This window comes from Parasteatoda tepidariorum, chromosome 5 (genome assembly GCF_982258835.1).
Source record: "Parasteatoda tepidariorum strain Cologne lab strain chromosome 5, Ptep-v5.0, whole genome shotgun sequence".
Taxonomy (NCBI): Eukaryota; Metazoa; Arthropoda; class Arachnida; order Araneae; family Theridiidae; genus Parasteatoda; species Parasteatoda tepidariorum.
In genome coordinates, this window is record NC_141759.1 from 100,512,109 (window position 1) to 100,528,266 (window position 16,158).

Sequence of the window (16,158 nt, forward strand, 5' to 3'; positions counted from 1 at the left end):
AGTTCTTGGACGAAGATTGATTGATATTGATGGAAACTTGTTTTGCTTTGAGCTTGAATTGTGTAAACGATCATCCAAGTACTTGGTTCAAGTCCTTAGACGATAGTAGAACATGTTCTATTTTCCATCCAAGTGTTTCCTCCCTTAACCAATCAGCGTTTTAGGTTTTGTGACGTCAACAAGAAGGCATCAGATTATTTCATTTTGTTGTCTGTTTTCATATATTTTAGTTCAAAAAAATTTATCTGTTTTGGTCTATTTGGGTTAATATGATTTCATTTGAATTTATTTAGTAATTTCATACTCATGTAAGTAAGATTTTATAATGTTGAATATGAGCAATGCGCATGTGAAAGTTTTTATTCCGACCAATCAGTGACGTACAAGAACTTGGATGGTGTCGACGAATCATCCAATTTCTTGGACAGAGAAATTTCTCGGATTCAAGAACTTGGACCGTGTCCATCAAAAAGTCCTCCCCAAAGGCAAATTTATCCCAATACTTGATCCGCGATGGCTCATGGGATAGAGCGTTCGCCTTCCAATCAGGTGAACCGGGTTCGAATCCCAGCTATGGCTTGCACCGACCACAGTGCTGACGTGAAATATCTTCCGTGGAAGATGGATCATGGCTTAGTCTCCTTCAGGTCCGGCTAACCGCCGGGAGTTTCTCGCGGTCTTACTCTCCATGTAGCGCAAAGGCGGGTTAGTTCCATCAAAAAGTCCTCCACGAAGGTAAATTTCTTGCAATACTTGATCTAGGAGTTCCCTTGTCTTCTGGATTGAGTTTAAAATTACAAGACTACGGAGTTGAACGTTTGAAACCGTTAACATAAAAATTGGGTCGGCTGTTTAACTACAGTTATAAAAAATAAAATAAAAATACTTGATCCAAGAGTTCCCTCGTCTTCTAGTATGGGTTCAAAATGACAAGGCTAAGAACATTAGAAGTCGTAAATCCAAAATTGGGTCGGCTGTTCAACGATGGTTATACAATTTGCACAGCTGTTCCAACCCTACATTGGTATTTAAAAGTTTAAAGAAAAGTGTGCTCAAGTCAACCTATAGCTGTTGTAGTTCATTTACGTCGCACTAGAGCTGCACAATGGGCTATTGGCGACTGTCTGGGAAACATCCCTGAGGACGAACCGAAGACATGCCATCACAATTTTGATCCTCTGCAAAGGGGATGACACTTCCGCTTCAGTAGCCCGACGACCTGCACGCGAAGGCGAGCACTTTATGGTAGAACAGTTTAACGTGGACCAATACTGCACACCCTCGGTCCCTACGTAGACTGATCCAAGTGGTCACCCACGTAAATCTATAGCAAAACATGATGTTTCAAATGCTGCAAAGATTATTTATCTTCAGAATATCAAAGTGTAACCTAATTATTGCAGGATAACTTCCATTGCATAATCATAATTTGGCTGCACTTTGATATTTTGAAATTTTTTTTTAGTATTTGAAACTCTATGGTTTAATCTAGGTTCACCTGAACTTAATTTTTCTATATTTCAAGTTACTAATACTAAAATTTAGGTGAAAAAGAATTTTCCATGAAGGGTTTCTCCAGCAGTATAGCGTCCTCCTAAGTAGGCTCAATCGGGGGATGAGAAAAAAACTCTCAAACATTTCTTTAGTGAGTTCACTTTAATAAAATACACTAAACTAAGGGGGTTGTTTTTATTAAAAAAAATAGAGCAATGTGGTTGGCTTCTTAAAATAAATAATTTCTGAAACAAATAAATAAATTTCAAAAAACATCGTTTTAAACCTTAGAGAGCTAATATAACCACCATACAAGTTCATATAGTATAATGTCATTATGTCAATATCATTTGACATTATTTGAAGATAAAGAATGAGGACAACACAAATGCGAGTAAATAGATTATATTCACCTTTTTGTTGAACAAATTCTTAAAATCTAATTTAAAAAAATAAAAATTAACAAAACAGCAATTATTAGGAAACTTCATGATTTATTAAAATATGAAAATTTTCAGGTACAAATTGGTATTAAAAATATGAGGTGCTGTTTATTTATTTACAAATACAGTTTTTTTTTTTTAATTTACAAATACAAATGAATATCACAGACTTGAAAGACATCAGTTTCTGATAGGGATGCTCCAAATTTTTAGGAGTTTGGCTAGCTTAGTAATTATTTTTCTCAAATGATAAAAAGTTTAAAAAACGGAAGGAAACATTAAATTATCTAAAATATACCTTTGACTAAAAATCTAAAATTACATGTGTCAAATATTTTTAAAAAATGTGCCATGCTCGCAACTCACACTGCCAGCTTGGCGAGTTAAGGTTTTCAAGCAAAATCAGCCATTTGATAAACATTCTCCGCAGTTGAGAAACCGCGTTGAGCTGACCACCCAACCGGAACGTCTGCTCTCGCACCCCAGAGCCCAAAGGTCAAGAAAACTGAAATGGTCATAGTAGGCCTTGGCCCTCTATGGGCTAAGATTAGTTTTGGTGAGGAACTGCCACTTATCTTTCCGACCTCTTTACTAGTTAGCTTGGTCGCAGAACAACCGGTAATGTTTATCGATGTTATACTAATGTTATGTTTGTTAAAACTTTACTAATGTTATGAATAAAATGTTCTAAGAAAAATTAGCATTCCATATTCTCTTTAGATGCATTCAATGTTAAAAATTTGATATCTCAACCTCAACACCAGAGGGTGGACAACTTTAAAATCTTACATAGGAACATCCATTTTTTTTATTGCAGATTTGAGTTTCTCAGAAAAAGATATATTTGAAAGCATGCACCACTTACTTGTCAAGAAGAAATTCAATTCTCCCCCTCGAACCCCCATTTTCCTCAAAAAACGAAAAGAATACAGAGGAGAGTAAGGGAGTTTCGGGATATTTATAATAACATAACAAGGCTTTGTTATCATCAAAAATCTGGGGTATTAGTTTTTTTGAAGACCCATCTTTTTTTGGCTATAAATACGGGGCTAAGCATTGTTTTTATAAATACAGTCAAACCCTCCTATAGAAACCATGTGAGGATTCAGTAATATGTCCACTATAAGCAATGTGTGGGTGTTGGTTCACTATATATCCAAATTTTTTTTAAATATCTTTTATCATATGATAGTTGAAGTATTGAAAATAGGGATTGTGATTTTACATAACTTGTTTAAAAAACTATTAATGAATTAAATAAATAAAACCGATAAAAACACAGCAATAAATTAAAAAAAGCATTATAATAACATTAATTGAAATGATAGGTATAACCAAAACTGTTATACTCTGCATCTTCATAGATTTTAAATTTAAAAAACAGAGTAAAGAAAGAGTTGAAACAATAAAATAGCCGGAAAAAAATACAAAAGCAATTGCTTTCTTTTTCTTTTGCAGAATTATATTCTAAAGATACTTTTCTTGGTCATCTAAAAGGAAAGAAGCACTCCTGATTTTTTTGTTCTCATTTAGGAATGAAAAAATTTCCTAAATTACTGGCCTGCTTCAGCTAGAATTTTAAGTTGATAAAATAAAAATAAATAAATAATAAATTAAATAAAAAAAATCTGAAATCACTGAAGTTTAAAGGATAATTTGCTCCAGAAATTATGTTCTTTCTTTCATTTTTTGAAAGAACACCATAATTTTCAAAGAACATGATAAAAACATTTTATATTTTAATAAAATATGACTGTGAGTGGGGTTTTTGTTATAAATTCAGATATTCAGAATATCAGAAATTGGGGGGGGAGGTAAACTCCATTTTAAAAATTAGATTTTTCGTTGACCTAAATCCATAACTTTCCATGATTTTTAAAAAATAGTTAAAATCATGACAAATTTTGCTCAATACCGAAATCTATGACTTACTACAGTGTTTTCATCATAGAAAAAAAATGGGTGAGAATTTCTCACCCTTTCTCAAAAACAGGGTGAGATTTCAAAAAGTTAAGTTAAATTTCTAAAAACTTTAAAAAAAAACACGAAAACTCTTGAAAAAAAAAATAGTTTCCTTAATTATAATACATTTTTAACATCTATTTTTTAAAGCATTGAATATTTTTTGTGCATCATTATAGAAGATTTTGCCTTTACAAGGTATTTGTCCATCTTGCATTAGCACATAAAAAATTTGAACGTTTTACATGAAGAAACCTTACCTACGGTAAACACGTGGTTACAAAGAAATGTTTTCTGAAAGTGGTTCCGTGGTTGTGTTCTGTTGTTCGAAAAGGTTCTGAACAATACTGATAAATAGGGAAGCTAGATAACGGGGCAGATGTTGAAAATAATGAAAGATCTAGGAAGAAAAGTGAAACGGATTTTATTCCAAATGACGTAATTCGAAGCTTTTTCCAAAATGCGAGGAATTCGCGAATTTTGATATTGATTTATAAATGCGCGAATTTCTCGCGGTAATCATTTTTTAATGCGAGAAAGGAAACAAATATGCGAGATTCTCGCGTTCTAGTGAAAACACTGACTACGTGCGCAGATGCCCTGTATATCCCAGGTTCACTATAGCGGGGTTCGACTGTATTATAAATATTTATTATTCCTAGTTGGAGCATCCCTAGTTTTTGTCAGCAATCATCGGAATTCACTCTTTAAGTGCCAGATTCCTTCTCCGCCAGATGATCTAATAAAATCACAAATTTTGCTCAATAGGGCCTTGAAAACCGCTGTCTGGTGAATAGGCAGCCTCGTTTTGAATGTATCGACGATTTCTTGAGTGCTAGCCTGTCCGTCCACAGATGCACCAAAAGCTACAAAGTTTCGGATGTCTACCAACAGATCGTCGTGTTCCGTTCCCGCTGGTAGTCTTCTAAGCGATGACATTGATTCATTTTCATCATCACTTGGAGCATCAGTGCCAAAGACTACTTTACGCTTTTTTATGGCAGACAATAAATCCGATGAAGATGGAGCCGTATCAGCATTTTTATTTTTTCCGTCAAATAAATGCTTCTTTTCACTGCAAGACTTGGTACTTGTTTCTCCCTGAGAAGAAGCAATTGGCAGTTTTTTCTTTTGTCCGAATCTCGGTCTAAAATGATAAAAATGAAGCATCTGATTGAAATGTGTATTACTTTTTAAATGTTTCCTGGAAAAAAAATTCCCTGTCTTCCCTGTACATATTATATACAATATATTAAGAGGAAACAACAATTTTAGTGCTCTTATGTGAGCTATATTGGGCTAACTATATTTATTACAGTAGGGAACCGATTATCCGGAACGATCGGGACCATCGCTATTCCGGATAACTGATTTTTCCGGTTTTCTGAATCGCTACAAAAAGGCGTATTTTTTATTGTTAAACCCAACTAAAAAAATTATTTTTTTTGGAAATAATCTTAAAAAGAAGAAAAAACGATGGAGTAATACACTAATGATTATTTCCAAAATGATGATAAGGTAAACATCTTTCAAAAAAGATAGAAAAATCCTAAAATCTTATGAGGAAAACAAATTTTTTTTTTAAAAAATGGCGGGAAAATTTATCGAATTTCGTTCCGGTTTTTTGGTTTTCCGGATAACGGGTTCTGTACTGTAGTTTGAATTGCTGGAAAAGCAGCTTAACATACTTAAATAATGCTATAATAATTGAAATAGTTTAGTACAGCTAAAATATCATGGTTAAATATCCCATAGATTACGCTTTGAGGGGTCACCATTTTTTAAAAGACAAAAATACGAAACAAAATTCCCTGTATTTTCCCAGTTTGTAAAAAAAAAAAAATCAAAATTCCTTGCATTTTCCCTGTTATTTTAGGTGATTTTTAAATTCCCTATAATTTCAAGGTTTTCCCTGTTCTCCCTGCAGAGTGTCAGCCCTGTTTTAGTCCTTGAATAAACCTTATCCTAGCTGTACACATCAAAGAAAAAAACTATTCTTGGATCACATTTAATGCATAAAAGCTTTCAATCTAAGATATTCAATTACTGGATACTACATACACTAAAAAGGTAAAAAACAGTGACTAATAGAAAAAGCAAAAAATTATTAAAAGCCCCGTGGCAGATACTCTTAATAATAACAAACATATATGTTACTAATTGAAAGTAACTTAAGAGCTTTGTTTACAAAAAAAATACATATATATATTTTCTTAATCGAAGTTGTAATAGTTTTTAATTCGTATATTATGGATGAAATTCTCGCATTTTGCACAAACTATTTCCTTCATCGCATTTTGTAAATAATCATCTCAATAAAAAAAGTTTAAAATGCAAAATCATGAAACTCGTAGCAGTAATTGCCGAAAAAAAGATTGAATACAAAATCACACGAATCGGACTCCTAAAATTCGTGTTTTGGTTCGTACATCGTATAAAAAATATCGGATTTAAATACTATGGTAAAATCAATAGCAATAACTGCCAAAAATTCCACAGAATTATTGCCTTAAAAAGTGCAGGATTCGAATTTTCCATATTGTTTGAAATATATTGGACATATAAAATCCAAGTGAAAATCAATATGAATAACTGCCAAAAATACAATCAAAACATTACATCGATTTATGATACTATCGGAGTAAATCGAGCACATCAAAAAGTGATTATCTAAATGTATGATTCAAATATTAAGTACAAATTTCTGTAGAAAAGAAAAGTAAATTTTTAACTTTTCAAAAGAAAAATCTTTCTGCAATAACTCTGTAACGTTCTGCGACAATGTCGCTGTGATTCTGCCATGTGGATTAAAAGATACACTATCAACAACAGTTTCTTACATATTTTGTTTAGTTTATCAATGACAGTCAATGCAAGAAATATTTGAGTTCTAAGTATAAAAATGTAATGCGTGGAAGTAGAAACGAGTGAATGACTAAATAGAGAAATTACATAATAAAGTATTAAATTTCTACGACTTTTTTGTTTTCATCAATTATTACTTTTCTGCTTGTTTCAAAAAACGTCAATTCTTAACCAATCTGATCTAAAACTTTAAACAAATTAAGATAATTTGTCAAAAAGTCCTATTTTAAGAAAATGTATAGCTTTAAGAAAAAAAATGGACAAAATAAAAGTTAATTTTTAGGATGCCATAATTTATTTAAACTGCAAGTTCTATTAATTGCTAAAATTGTCTATTGTTGGTTGTTAGAAAAGATACAGAATTCTAGGTTTTTCTGCCCCCCCCCTCCCAATGCAAACAAAGTAAAATTGTCATTAATTTTACGAAAACAGGTTTCATGCAATAACTATTTTATGAGTTTAGAACTTTGTAAAGAGTTAAGTTAAGGAAGTTAGCATTTTTGTCAAGGGGCCGTTCAAATAAAAGGCAAGCACTTACCAGGGAGGAGGATTTTGCAATTTGCTCATTTTAACTAATATTCCACTCCACAACCTTGTAATTTTGAACCCAATCCAGAAGACAAGGGAACTCCCAGATCAACTATTGGGAAAAATTGCCTTTGTGGAGGACTTTTTGATGGAACTAACCTGCATTTGCATTACATGGAGAGGGAAATCACGAAAACCTCCCATAGTTAGCCTGACAGGCAAGGGGACTTTATCCCATGATTCATCTACCACTGAGGATATTTCCCATCATCACTGTGATCAGAGAGAGCAGGAAGCAGAATTCGTATCCACCAGCCATTGTTGGGATTTGAATCCGGTTCACCTCATTGGGAGGCGAATGCGCTATACCCTGAGCCACTACCGCTCAGAGTATAAAATTGTGAAAAACATGTTTAGGTAATATTTGAATGGCCCCAACGGTCCTTTTAAAGTACCTCATCTCTCCATGCTGTCCTGTCCAGGTGGGCACACCCTCTTCAGCTCTTGCACACAGACGTCTTGATTCTCTCAGTGCTTTGATGGCCTCTTTAGCCACTTTGCTCGCCTCACCTTCCACAATCATGTAATCAGGATCTGATGACTCAACAATCTTATCGTGCTTTAAAGCTGTATGAACACCTTTAAGAGATGGGAAACATTTTTCAGGACATTGGCAAAAAATTAAAGCAAGATTACCTTTCTTTAAAGAAAACAAAAATTAAGGATTTTTTTCTTGAATAAAATTAAGCACTCTTTCGAAAAAATAAAGACTGTAAAAATAGTATAATTGTTTATCATCGAATATACGACCAGTGGACAGTGACAGTTATTTACCTTTTTTTCCTAAAAAAAAAAGACAATAAATAAAAATAATTTTTTTTCATTATAATATAAGTACTGATATGATTGTATTAATTAACAGGGTTTGCCAAATTAGGACCAGGCAATGTTTGCAAACCCAAGTTGAGTTTTTTTTTAAATATTTTCAGATTGTTAAATGTTAACATCTATGAGACCAATCTGTATTCCATTTTTAATGATTTCATTGAAATTGAAGAGCAAAATTAAGAGCAGAAACTAAGATTTGCAAATTTTCTCATACATTAAAAAAAAGCAATAAATAAAGAAATTTGGGAAAAACATTGAAAACATTATTAAAACAAGTTTTCATGTTTCGCTGCTAGACATGCATCACATAGTTAGTTGTGGGCCAATCATGCTAACTATTCAGTAATGCCAAAAAGAAAAATTTTGTCTCTCTAAAATGCTGTACCCTCAATGCATGGTCTCATTCTTAAAGATGAGATAAAAGAATGACTTTTATTTAAAAATATTTTTGTAAGATTGAAAAAATTATTCCTATCAAGTATAGCGATACTGAAAAAACTTAGGACTTTTAAAAACCTTGTACCAAAATTAAGTACATTTATGGGCCCTTGTTTTTCAAAATAAAAATTAAGCAGTTTTTAAGAACCGTGGGAACCATGTAAAGATTTTATGTTTATATTGAGTTAAATTATTAATCTCACATCAAGTTCCAATTCTGAAGTTTTGCATCAAACTCTGATTCTTAATTATAATACTAAAACCAGAAAAAAATTTTAGCTTATTTTTTATTCAAATAGTATTCAGTATATATATACATTATTTATATACATATAAAATTTGAATTCCTTTAAATTCATTTTAATACTTTGAAACATTATATTCTCTTGTAAAGTTGTAACGGAAAGAAAATGATGCTGTTTTAGGAATACAATGCAGGCGCATATACTACTGTATTTCTTTTTCAATAGCAATATTATTATTTTTTTTCAAATATCAGATAAAAATTTATAATTATATTTATACAATATAAGCCAATTTACAAAATTAGGATAAATAAGTAACTCTTCGAACTTACCAGATTTCCTAAACAGTTTACTGAGTACATAATCATCTTGTTTCATATCTTTCTCATCATCATCTTTTGGAGGCTTATAAAATGACTTTTTGACAACAAAATCAATTTTTTCCCCATCGACTTCTAAAATGAAGAAGTTTTCATTGTTTAGGAAAAATCAATTTAAGCAAAAGGAAGACTCTAAAATTATACTTTACACGGAATAAAATACTTTTAATTGTAAAAACAAGTTATAATGGCATTTATCAGTAATATATTTATTTATCTCCTCCTTTTAATATTATTCTTTTTATTTATTAAGTTTTAAACTAATTCGAAGTTAAAGGCTTGAAATTAAAAGCATTGTTTCTTTATTTTATTACTAAGTAATCAAAAGGTTTTGTCTCCTTACACAATATTTTATAATGAAGATATATTCAGTTACAGTTTTGCAATTATTCATGTAATTGAAAATTAGTCAAATTTAATTTAAAAATAAGTTTTATGTAAAATTATGTTCAGTCAACATAAATAGTTAAAATAAAATAACACTAAAAACAACCACTTAAAATTTTTAAGTACTAATTAAGACTTAAAGCAATTTACACTATTATATACTAAACAAGATTTATTTAACAATATTATTAAGATATTTAACAAGAATTTATTTTAAGATATTTAACAAGATATTTTATCAGTACAATAAAAATAGAAGACAACAAGAAACAAGTTTGTGGATGAAGTTGTAATGGTTAAAGAATAAAATAATTAAATTTAAATTTTATCAAAATGAAGTCAGAGTAAATGCAATCAAACACTTTGAGATTTCTGTTTTGATCAAAGAATCCTTAATTAATAGTCAAGTATTTTAGTTTTCTTCTCTTTAGTTTTACTATTTGATTTAAATATTTAACAATAATTTTATTTTTTTATTAAATGTTGAATAAGTCAACAGCTCAAACAGTATTGCTGAATTTTAGTGATGACATATTTTTAATAGGCAAGAAGACAAAAGTATGCATTTATTTTTTTTGCTAACTTTAATTCATTTTAAGTGCATATTTTTCAAAAAGTAAGTAATTAAATAAAAATCAAATCATACTAGTGCAGTATATTTAATTTTAGTTCTGTAATTATTGTAGATAAAAAGAACTTGTTAGGAATATTAAAAAAAATTTACTTGCTATGATTCTTTTAGTTTTCTTCTCTTTTGTTTTACTATTTGATGGATTATGTGAGTGGAAATCATTTCTCTTCACATGATTTTCTCTTTTGACACTTTTTTTAATGTGCTTGTCTTGTACCTTTACATCATTCCAAATAGTTTCCTTAGGTTCAGCACTTTTCAATTTTTTCTCGGAATCATCACTATTTGGCTTATTTAAAAGTCCTAAACTCAATTTTTTGGCGAGATTCTTCATTTCTTCCCTTTTTTTATCACTAAATGTGACAGAAAGTTCCATCTTTTTGGATGGAATGACGGCTGTTTCTTTGGAAGAAGCATGGCAGTCTTCTGGGGGTGGTCGAGGCTTCTTCTTGTTCACCTTCACTTCGGATCCGGTTCCAGCAAATATGGCGCTGGTCTCCGTTCCTTGAGGTCCAATTTCGTGATAAGTGAAGAGTTCCATCAAGTCATTACTCTTAAAGAACCTCCTCTGTCTGGGGTCCTTCAAAACTCTATTGGTGACAAATTGCTTGAAAATTTGCCTAAATAAATGAGAAAAAATGAGTATACCTAAAGCCTTTCATAATGACAATTTGGAATAAGAGATGAAATTGTTGTCATAGCGAGCTTGCGATCATAAGCAAATACACATACTGTTAGAATAGCAATAAAAAGATTAAATCAAAATATTTTCTTTTATTTTGAAAAACTATTTTGATTTAGAATAGTTGTTCAAAATAAAGCTTAATATCTGAATAATACAATAAGCTAAATTTGTGGTAGCTAAATATCCAGAATAAACTGTTTTTGTCTACAGATTGTAGACTGACTTATGTACAGTAGCTTAACTCATCCACAGTAAAAGAGAGAGCAGCACAAAATGCTTTAAAGTTCTTTTTATTTCTCGCTATTATAAAAAAATAATTAAATATATAATTTAATTTTTAGTTTCATTTTATTTTATTATTTTTTAAATTAGTTATTTAGTTGTTTTTTTTTTCTTCTTTTTTTTTAAGAAAAAGAACATTAGAGAGATTATACAGTAGAACAAATTTACCAACACTTATGCCATGAATTCAAAAATACATCAATATAGCAAATTTATCATCCTACTTAGTAGAATGTAATTTCATAGTCTGTCTGCTAGAAACCAGAACTAGTTTAGGTAATTAAGGTAATCAGAATAATGTTTTGAAGATTACAAAGTTTTGCACAGTAGCATTGCTCATCTACAATAAAAGAGCACAAAATGCTTTAAAGTTCTTTTCATTTCCTGCTACTATAAAACAATTAAATTTTATAATTTAATTTTGCATAATATAAAGTCTTCAAAATAGGGGTTGTAAACTAATGAGAAAAAAATATAAGATAAATAATTTACCGATGATATATTTTTTCTTCAATGGTACCAGATGTCAGTAGACGGTATATGGTGACCTCTCTTTCCTGTCCTATCCTCCAGGCTCTCTCCCTGGCCTGTGCATCAGTGCTTGGATTCCAGTCTGGGTCATAGAGAATGACACGGTTGGCACCCGTCAAATTAACTCCTAGTCCACCCACTCTAGTAGTCAGTATGAACACAAAAATACTAGGATCCTATTTTTTTGAAAGTAAAATAAATTAGTAAAATTTTTTACATTGTGAAAATGCAAAGTTGGTTTATTCATATGAAAATCAGATAAGGATCAAAGATTTTGAATTCTAATTGAGATTGAATTTAAACTTAATATAAATTAAAGGTAATGTCAAATCATATGTATAGTCTGTCTAAGCTAAGAACTCCTCCCGTCATAAAGTCTGAGGTCGTCTGGTGCTATGGAAACAAGAATGGTGCATTTTAGGGAGGTTAGCTTCCCTCTAGGACTAACACAATAGACCGAAGAAAAAGATTCCCTTTCTCCCACCGACTTGAGCCGAAACCACTCCAAAACAGTGACCCCACACCCCAATTTGAAATAGTCATACCTCGTTACCATAGCCACCGCCACAGGTCCAGGCGAATGTCTGCAGGAGTTCTTACTTTAGACAAACTATAGTAGACCATTGTTTTTTTAAAACACAAACAAAGAAGTTGCTGAAACTATTTTTCAAAACATCTCCTAAGTTGTTTTGTATAAAAGTTAAAAAGCTGAAATAAGAGAACACTACAAAGAACATTTTTTAAAAATCTTGCTACTTGAGTACTGGCTGAACTGTATCGGAATTTATTCACTTTTTTTTCTTCTTCTTAGTGTCAGTATGTAAAATTCAAAATACAATTTAAATATAAAGAACATGAAGTTTTTATGCATAACTTTTAAGGATCTTATGTTTGCAAATTTTGCCACATGTATGTTAAATTAAGCAGAATTTTTGCAATGACAGTTTCTGTCTGATTGCATAGAGAGTTTTCAGACAAATTTAGAATTGTTATGACAGAGCTACAGATTCACTCCAAATATTTTTATGACAGGTGTTTGATTTTTTAAAGAGGAATGAATTGTTTCAAAATATATGTTTGAAAATAAAGTTTACAAACATGTTTACAAAAAAAACTTATAAAATAAAATGACATTATTACATAAAAATAAAAAAAATTTAAAAATCTTGACATATGTTGGATGAAATATACTAACTGAATTAAATTTTGCTATTAATGGTTGCCTGGAACCAATAGAAGTACTTCCATCCATTTTCATGTATGTGTATTTTCTATCTTTAATAAATAATTCCAGAATTTCCATCATCTGAAAAGAAACATTTAAAAAAAACTTCACTCAGAGAGGTCAGGAGACTAATTTTAAGAAAAAATAAAGGATTATTTAGGAAAAAATATAGGATTTTCTTTTGGGGGGGATATTATAGGACAAAATAAAAACATGGGAAAATAAATTAAATAAAAACATAGATCCCAAATGAATATCCTATATCAACACAATAAAAACATTAATAAAAAATGATAAATACTTTTCCATTTTTTAATGGTGATGGTTATCATAAAAACTACTTATTAAAACTGCCCTTCCTCTTTGTTACCAAAAAAATTTGGATTTCAAAACATATTATCAAAGGGAAATTATTTACATTTAATGTCAAAATCAAAACTCACAATGCTTGATTTGAATATAAAAAAAAATAATATTCTTAATCAAAAAAAATTATTATGATTGATTTGAAGTAAAAAATAAGTAAAGTATAATTCTGATTTTTTTCAATCGCAGCTAAAGAAACATTTCCTTTTCAGTTGATTTGATCAGCCTGAAAAGGAGGTCTATATTTAGGCATATTTTAGGAGGAGGTTTAGGCCCATTTTCTTTAAGCTCATAACTTCCTTCACGAGATCTTTCCTTTTTTGGCCTTGAGTGGGTTTCCTTTTTAATACTGGATGATCTCTTGAATATCTTCTCAGGATTGTTCAATTGAAATCATGGTTTGAATCAATTTTTTTTTAAAAATCATCGATGCAAAAATTTATATTGAGCCTATTTTGATTTTTTTGATTGATTATTATAGATTTAAAAAATTTCGTAAATTAATTGCAGTTTTGAATAAGTTTTTTTTAAATATAATCATCGTATATTTTAATAAATCATAATTTTTCAGAATACAAAATGAAATTTTTAAATACTTTTTTTATATGTACATAAAAAAGTACCATAGTTTAATATTGGAGTCTCACAAATAAAGTCATCATAAATCTTACTTGCAATTATGAATCAAAATTAATTTAAAAAGAAGAATTAATTCTACGAACTATAAATATTGTAATATTTAATTAAAAATTTAAAGGAAACTTTTTTAAAACAGAGTAGCTTTTACTTATTAAATATTCTGATTTTAATTAATCTAAAAAATTAAACAATGTTGCAGCCTTTTATAAGAAAAAATAATAAAAATAGATGTTAAAACTTATTTATTTTAAACTTTATTGGCTGTTCATCGATATCAAGAGTTTAGTTACTTAATATGTGTGTTGAAAGATTTTCCAGGATTTGGCTTAACATTGTAATATTTCCTAACAATTCCAAGTTTCTCTGACCCAGTGGGAGCCCCGTTAAGATTGCATAAGGGGGCAAAGAGAATCAGGGGGACATTGATGAGAATGACGTACTTACAAAGGAAGTTCAGATATAAAACATAACAATACAACAGATTTCAAGAATTAACCAAAATTTGAATGGAAAAAAAACATGCAAGTTCTTTTAGGAAAAAATATAAACAAATACTTTAACTTGTCAAACTATATCAATTTAAACAAACAAACAAAAAATGTCTTTAAAACCCAGTCTAATTTTAAAAGGTTTTTAATCATATACTTTGCTATTTACCAGGGGCTATTGTGACACAAAGTGAAAAACCCTGAAAATTTTATGTGCAAAATAGATATCAAGATAACAATTTATATACCAAACATGTTTCATATTTAACATTAGTTTTTTAACTAGCATTTATAATGAAATGACTTACGAATGAAAATAAATCACGATATTGGATTTTAAAAACGAGAAAATGCAAATTGCGATATTCAATTTTAAATCGCGTAAATACAAATCGAGATATTGGATTTTTCAATCATTTGAGTAAGAATTGCGATGTACAATTTTTAGATTGAGTGAAAATTAATCATAACGCGTAATTTTCAAATAAGGTAAATATGAAAATCGATGCTTGATATTAAAATCGTGGGAATAAGAATTGCAATATTAGCAGAATTCTGCACAATTCCGAATATTCAAATGACGGAACTCTGCCACACAAAAATATTTAAAATCTCAGAAGAATTAAGTGTATGTAAATGTCTCGTTAATGGGACTTAGCAAAGGTTTCAAAATTTCGTCGGATTGTACAGGGTTGCCACTCAAATCTGGAAAAAAATTTCTCTGTGTTTTCCCTGAACTATTATACACAATATATTAAAAGGAAACAACAATTACTGTGCTCTTTTGTGAGCTATATAGGGCTAACTATATTTATTAGTTTTAATTGGTGGGAAAACAGCTGAACATATTTAAATAATGTTATAGTAAGTGAAATAGTTTAGTATAGCCGAAATATCATGGCTAAATTTCCCATAGATTACGCTTTGAGTGGGTACCATTTTTTGAAAGACAAAAATAAGAAACAAAATTCCCTGTATTTTCCCAGTTTGCAAGGAAAAAATCAAAATTCCCTGCATTTTCCCTGTTATTTTAGGTGATTTCTAAATTCCCTGTATTTTCCAGGTTTTCCCTGTTCTCCATGTAGAGTGGCAACCCTGTGTAAGTTTTTAATTCTCAGACGTCTGCAAACCAATGGTCTTGAGAAATGCTGTATTTTAAGAAATATTCTCAGAAAAATCACAAACCCAGCTTCTAGTTTTTAGGCAGGGAGAATGATATAAAAGACCCAGAATTCTGGTATACAATCACTCTTGAGATATAATACACATTTTTACCCAGTTTTTTTAAAAAAAATTCCTTCCTTTTCAAGCTAAACAAATGTATTTTGATTTGCTGCACATTTCAAAATAGCAAAAACATCATCCTGCAGAGTAAAAAAATATATTTTATAAAAAATGAATATATGATTCAAAGTATAATGTGTGAAAATGAGTATTGAAATGACACACAAGAAAAATAATACATAGGCAAGGAAAAATTATGCATCTTATTGTAATAGAAAGGGAATACAATTTAGACTCTTTAACAATCCATTTCCTCTCTTTCTAATTCTCACAATTTGGCTTTCTTATCATGCTACACACTATACACAAGAAACAGTTTCTTTCACTAGGGGGTGAGTTTGAATCATTAAAAAAATGTTATACCTTCCAAAATTTTAAGTGTAAGGGAATTAAGCGA

The 16,158-nt window shown here is 30.2% G+C and overlaps 1 protein-coding gene across 1 annotated transcript in view; it reads right to left on the reverse strand.

The window, feature by feature from the left end:
- Positions 1-4,447: 4,447 nt before the first annotated feature.
- Positions 4,448-16,158, reverse strand: part of LOC107440567 (DNA excision repair protein ERCC-6) — a 34,059-nt gene continuing 22,348 nt past the window's right edge. The window contains exons 14-19 of the mRNA XM_087164623.1: positions 12,955-13,065; positions 11,721-11,935; positions 10,355-10,881; positions 9,196-9,318; positions 7,748-7,931; positions 4,448-5,046 (exon numbers count right to left, since the gene is read on the reverse strand). Of these exons, the coding sequence (XP_087020749.1) occupies positions 4,590-5,046; positions 7,748-7,931; positions 9,196-9,318; positions 10,355-10,881; positions 11,721-11,935; positions 12,955-13,065 (1,617 nt within the window). The 3' untranslated portion in view covers positions 4,448-4,589. The remainder of the gene's footprint in view (positions 5,047-7,747; positions 7,932-9,195; positions 9,319-10,354; positions 10,882-11,720; positions 11,936-12,954; positions 13,066-16,158) is intronic.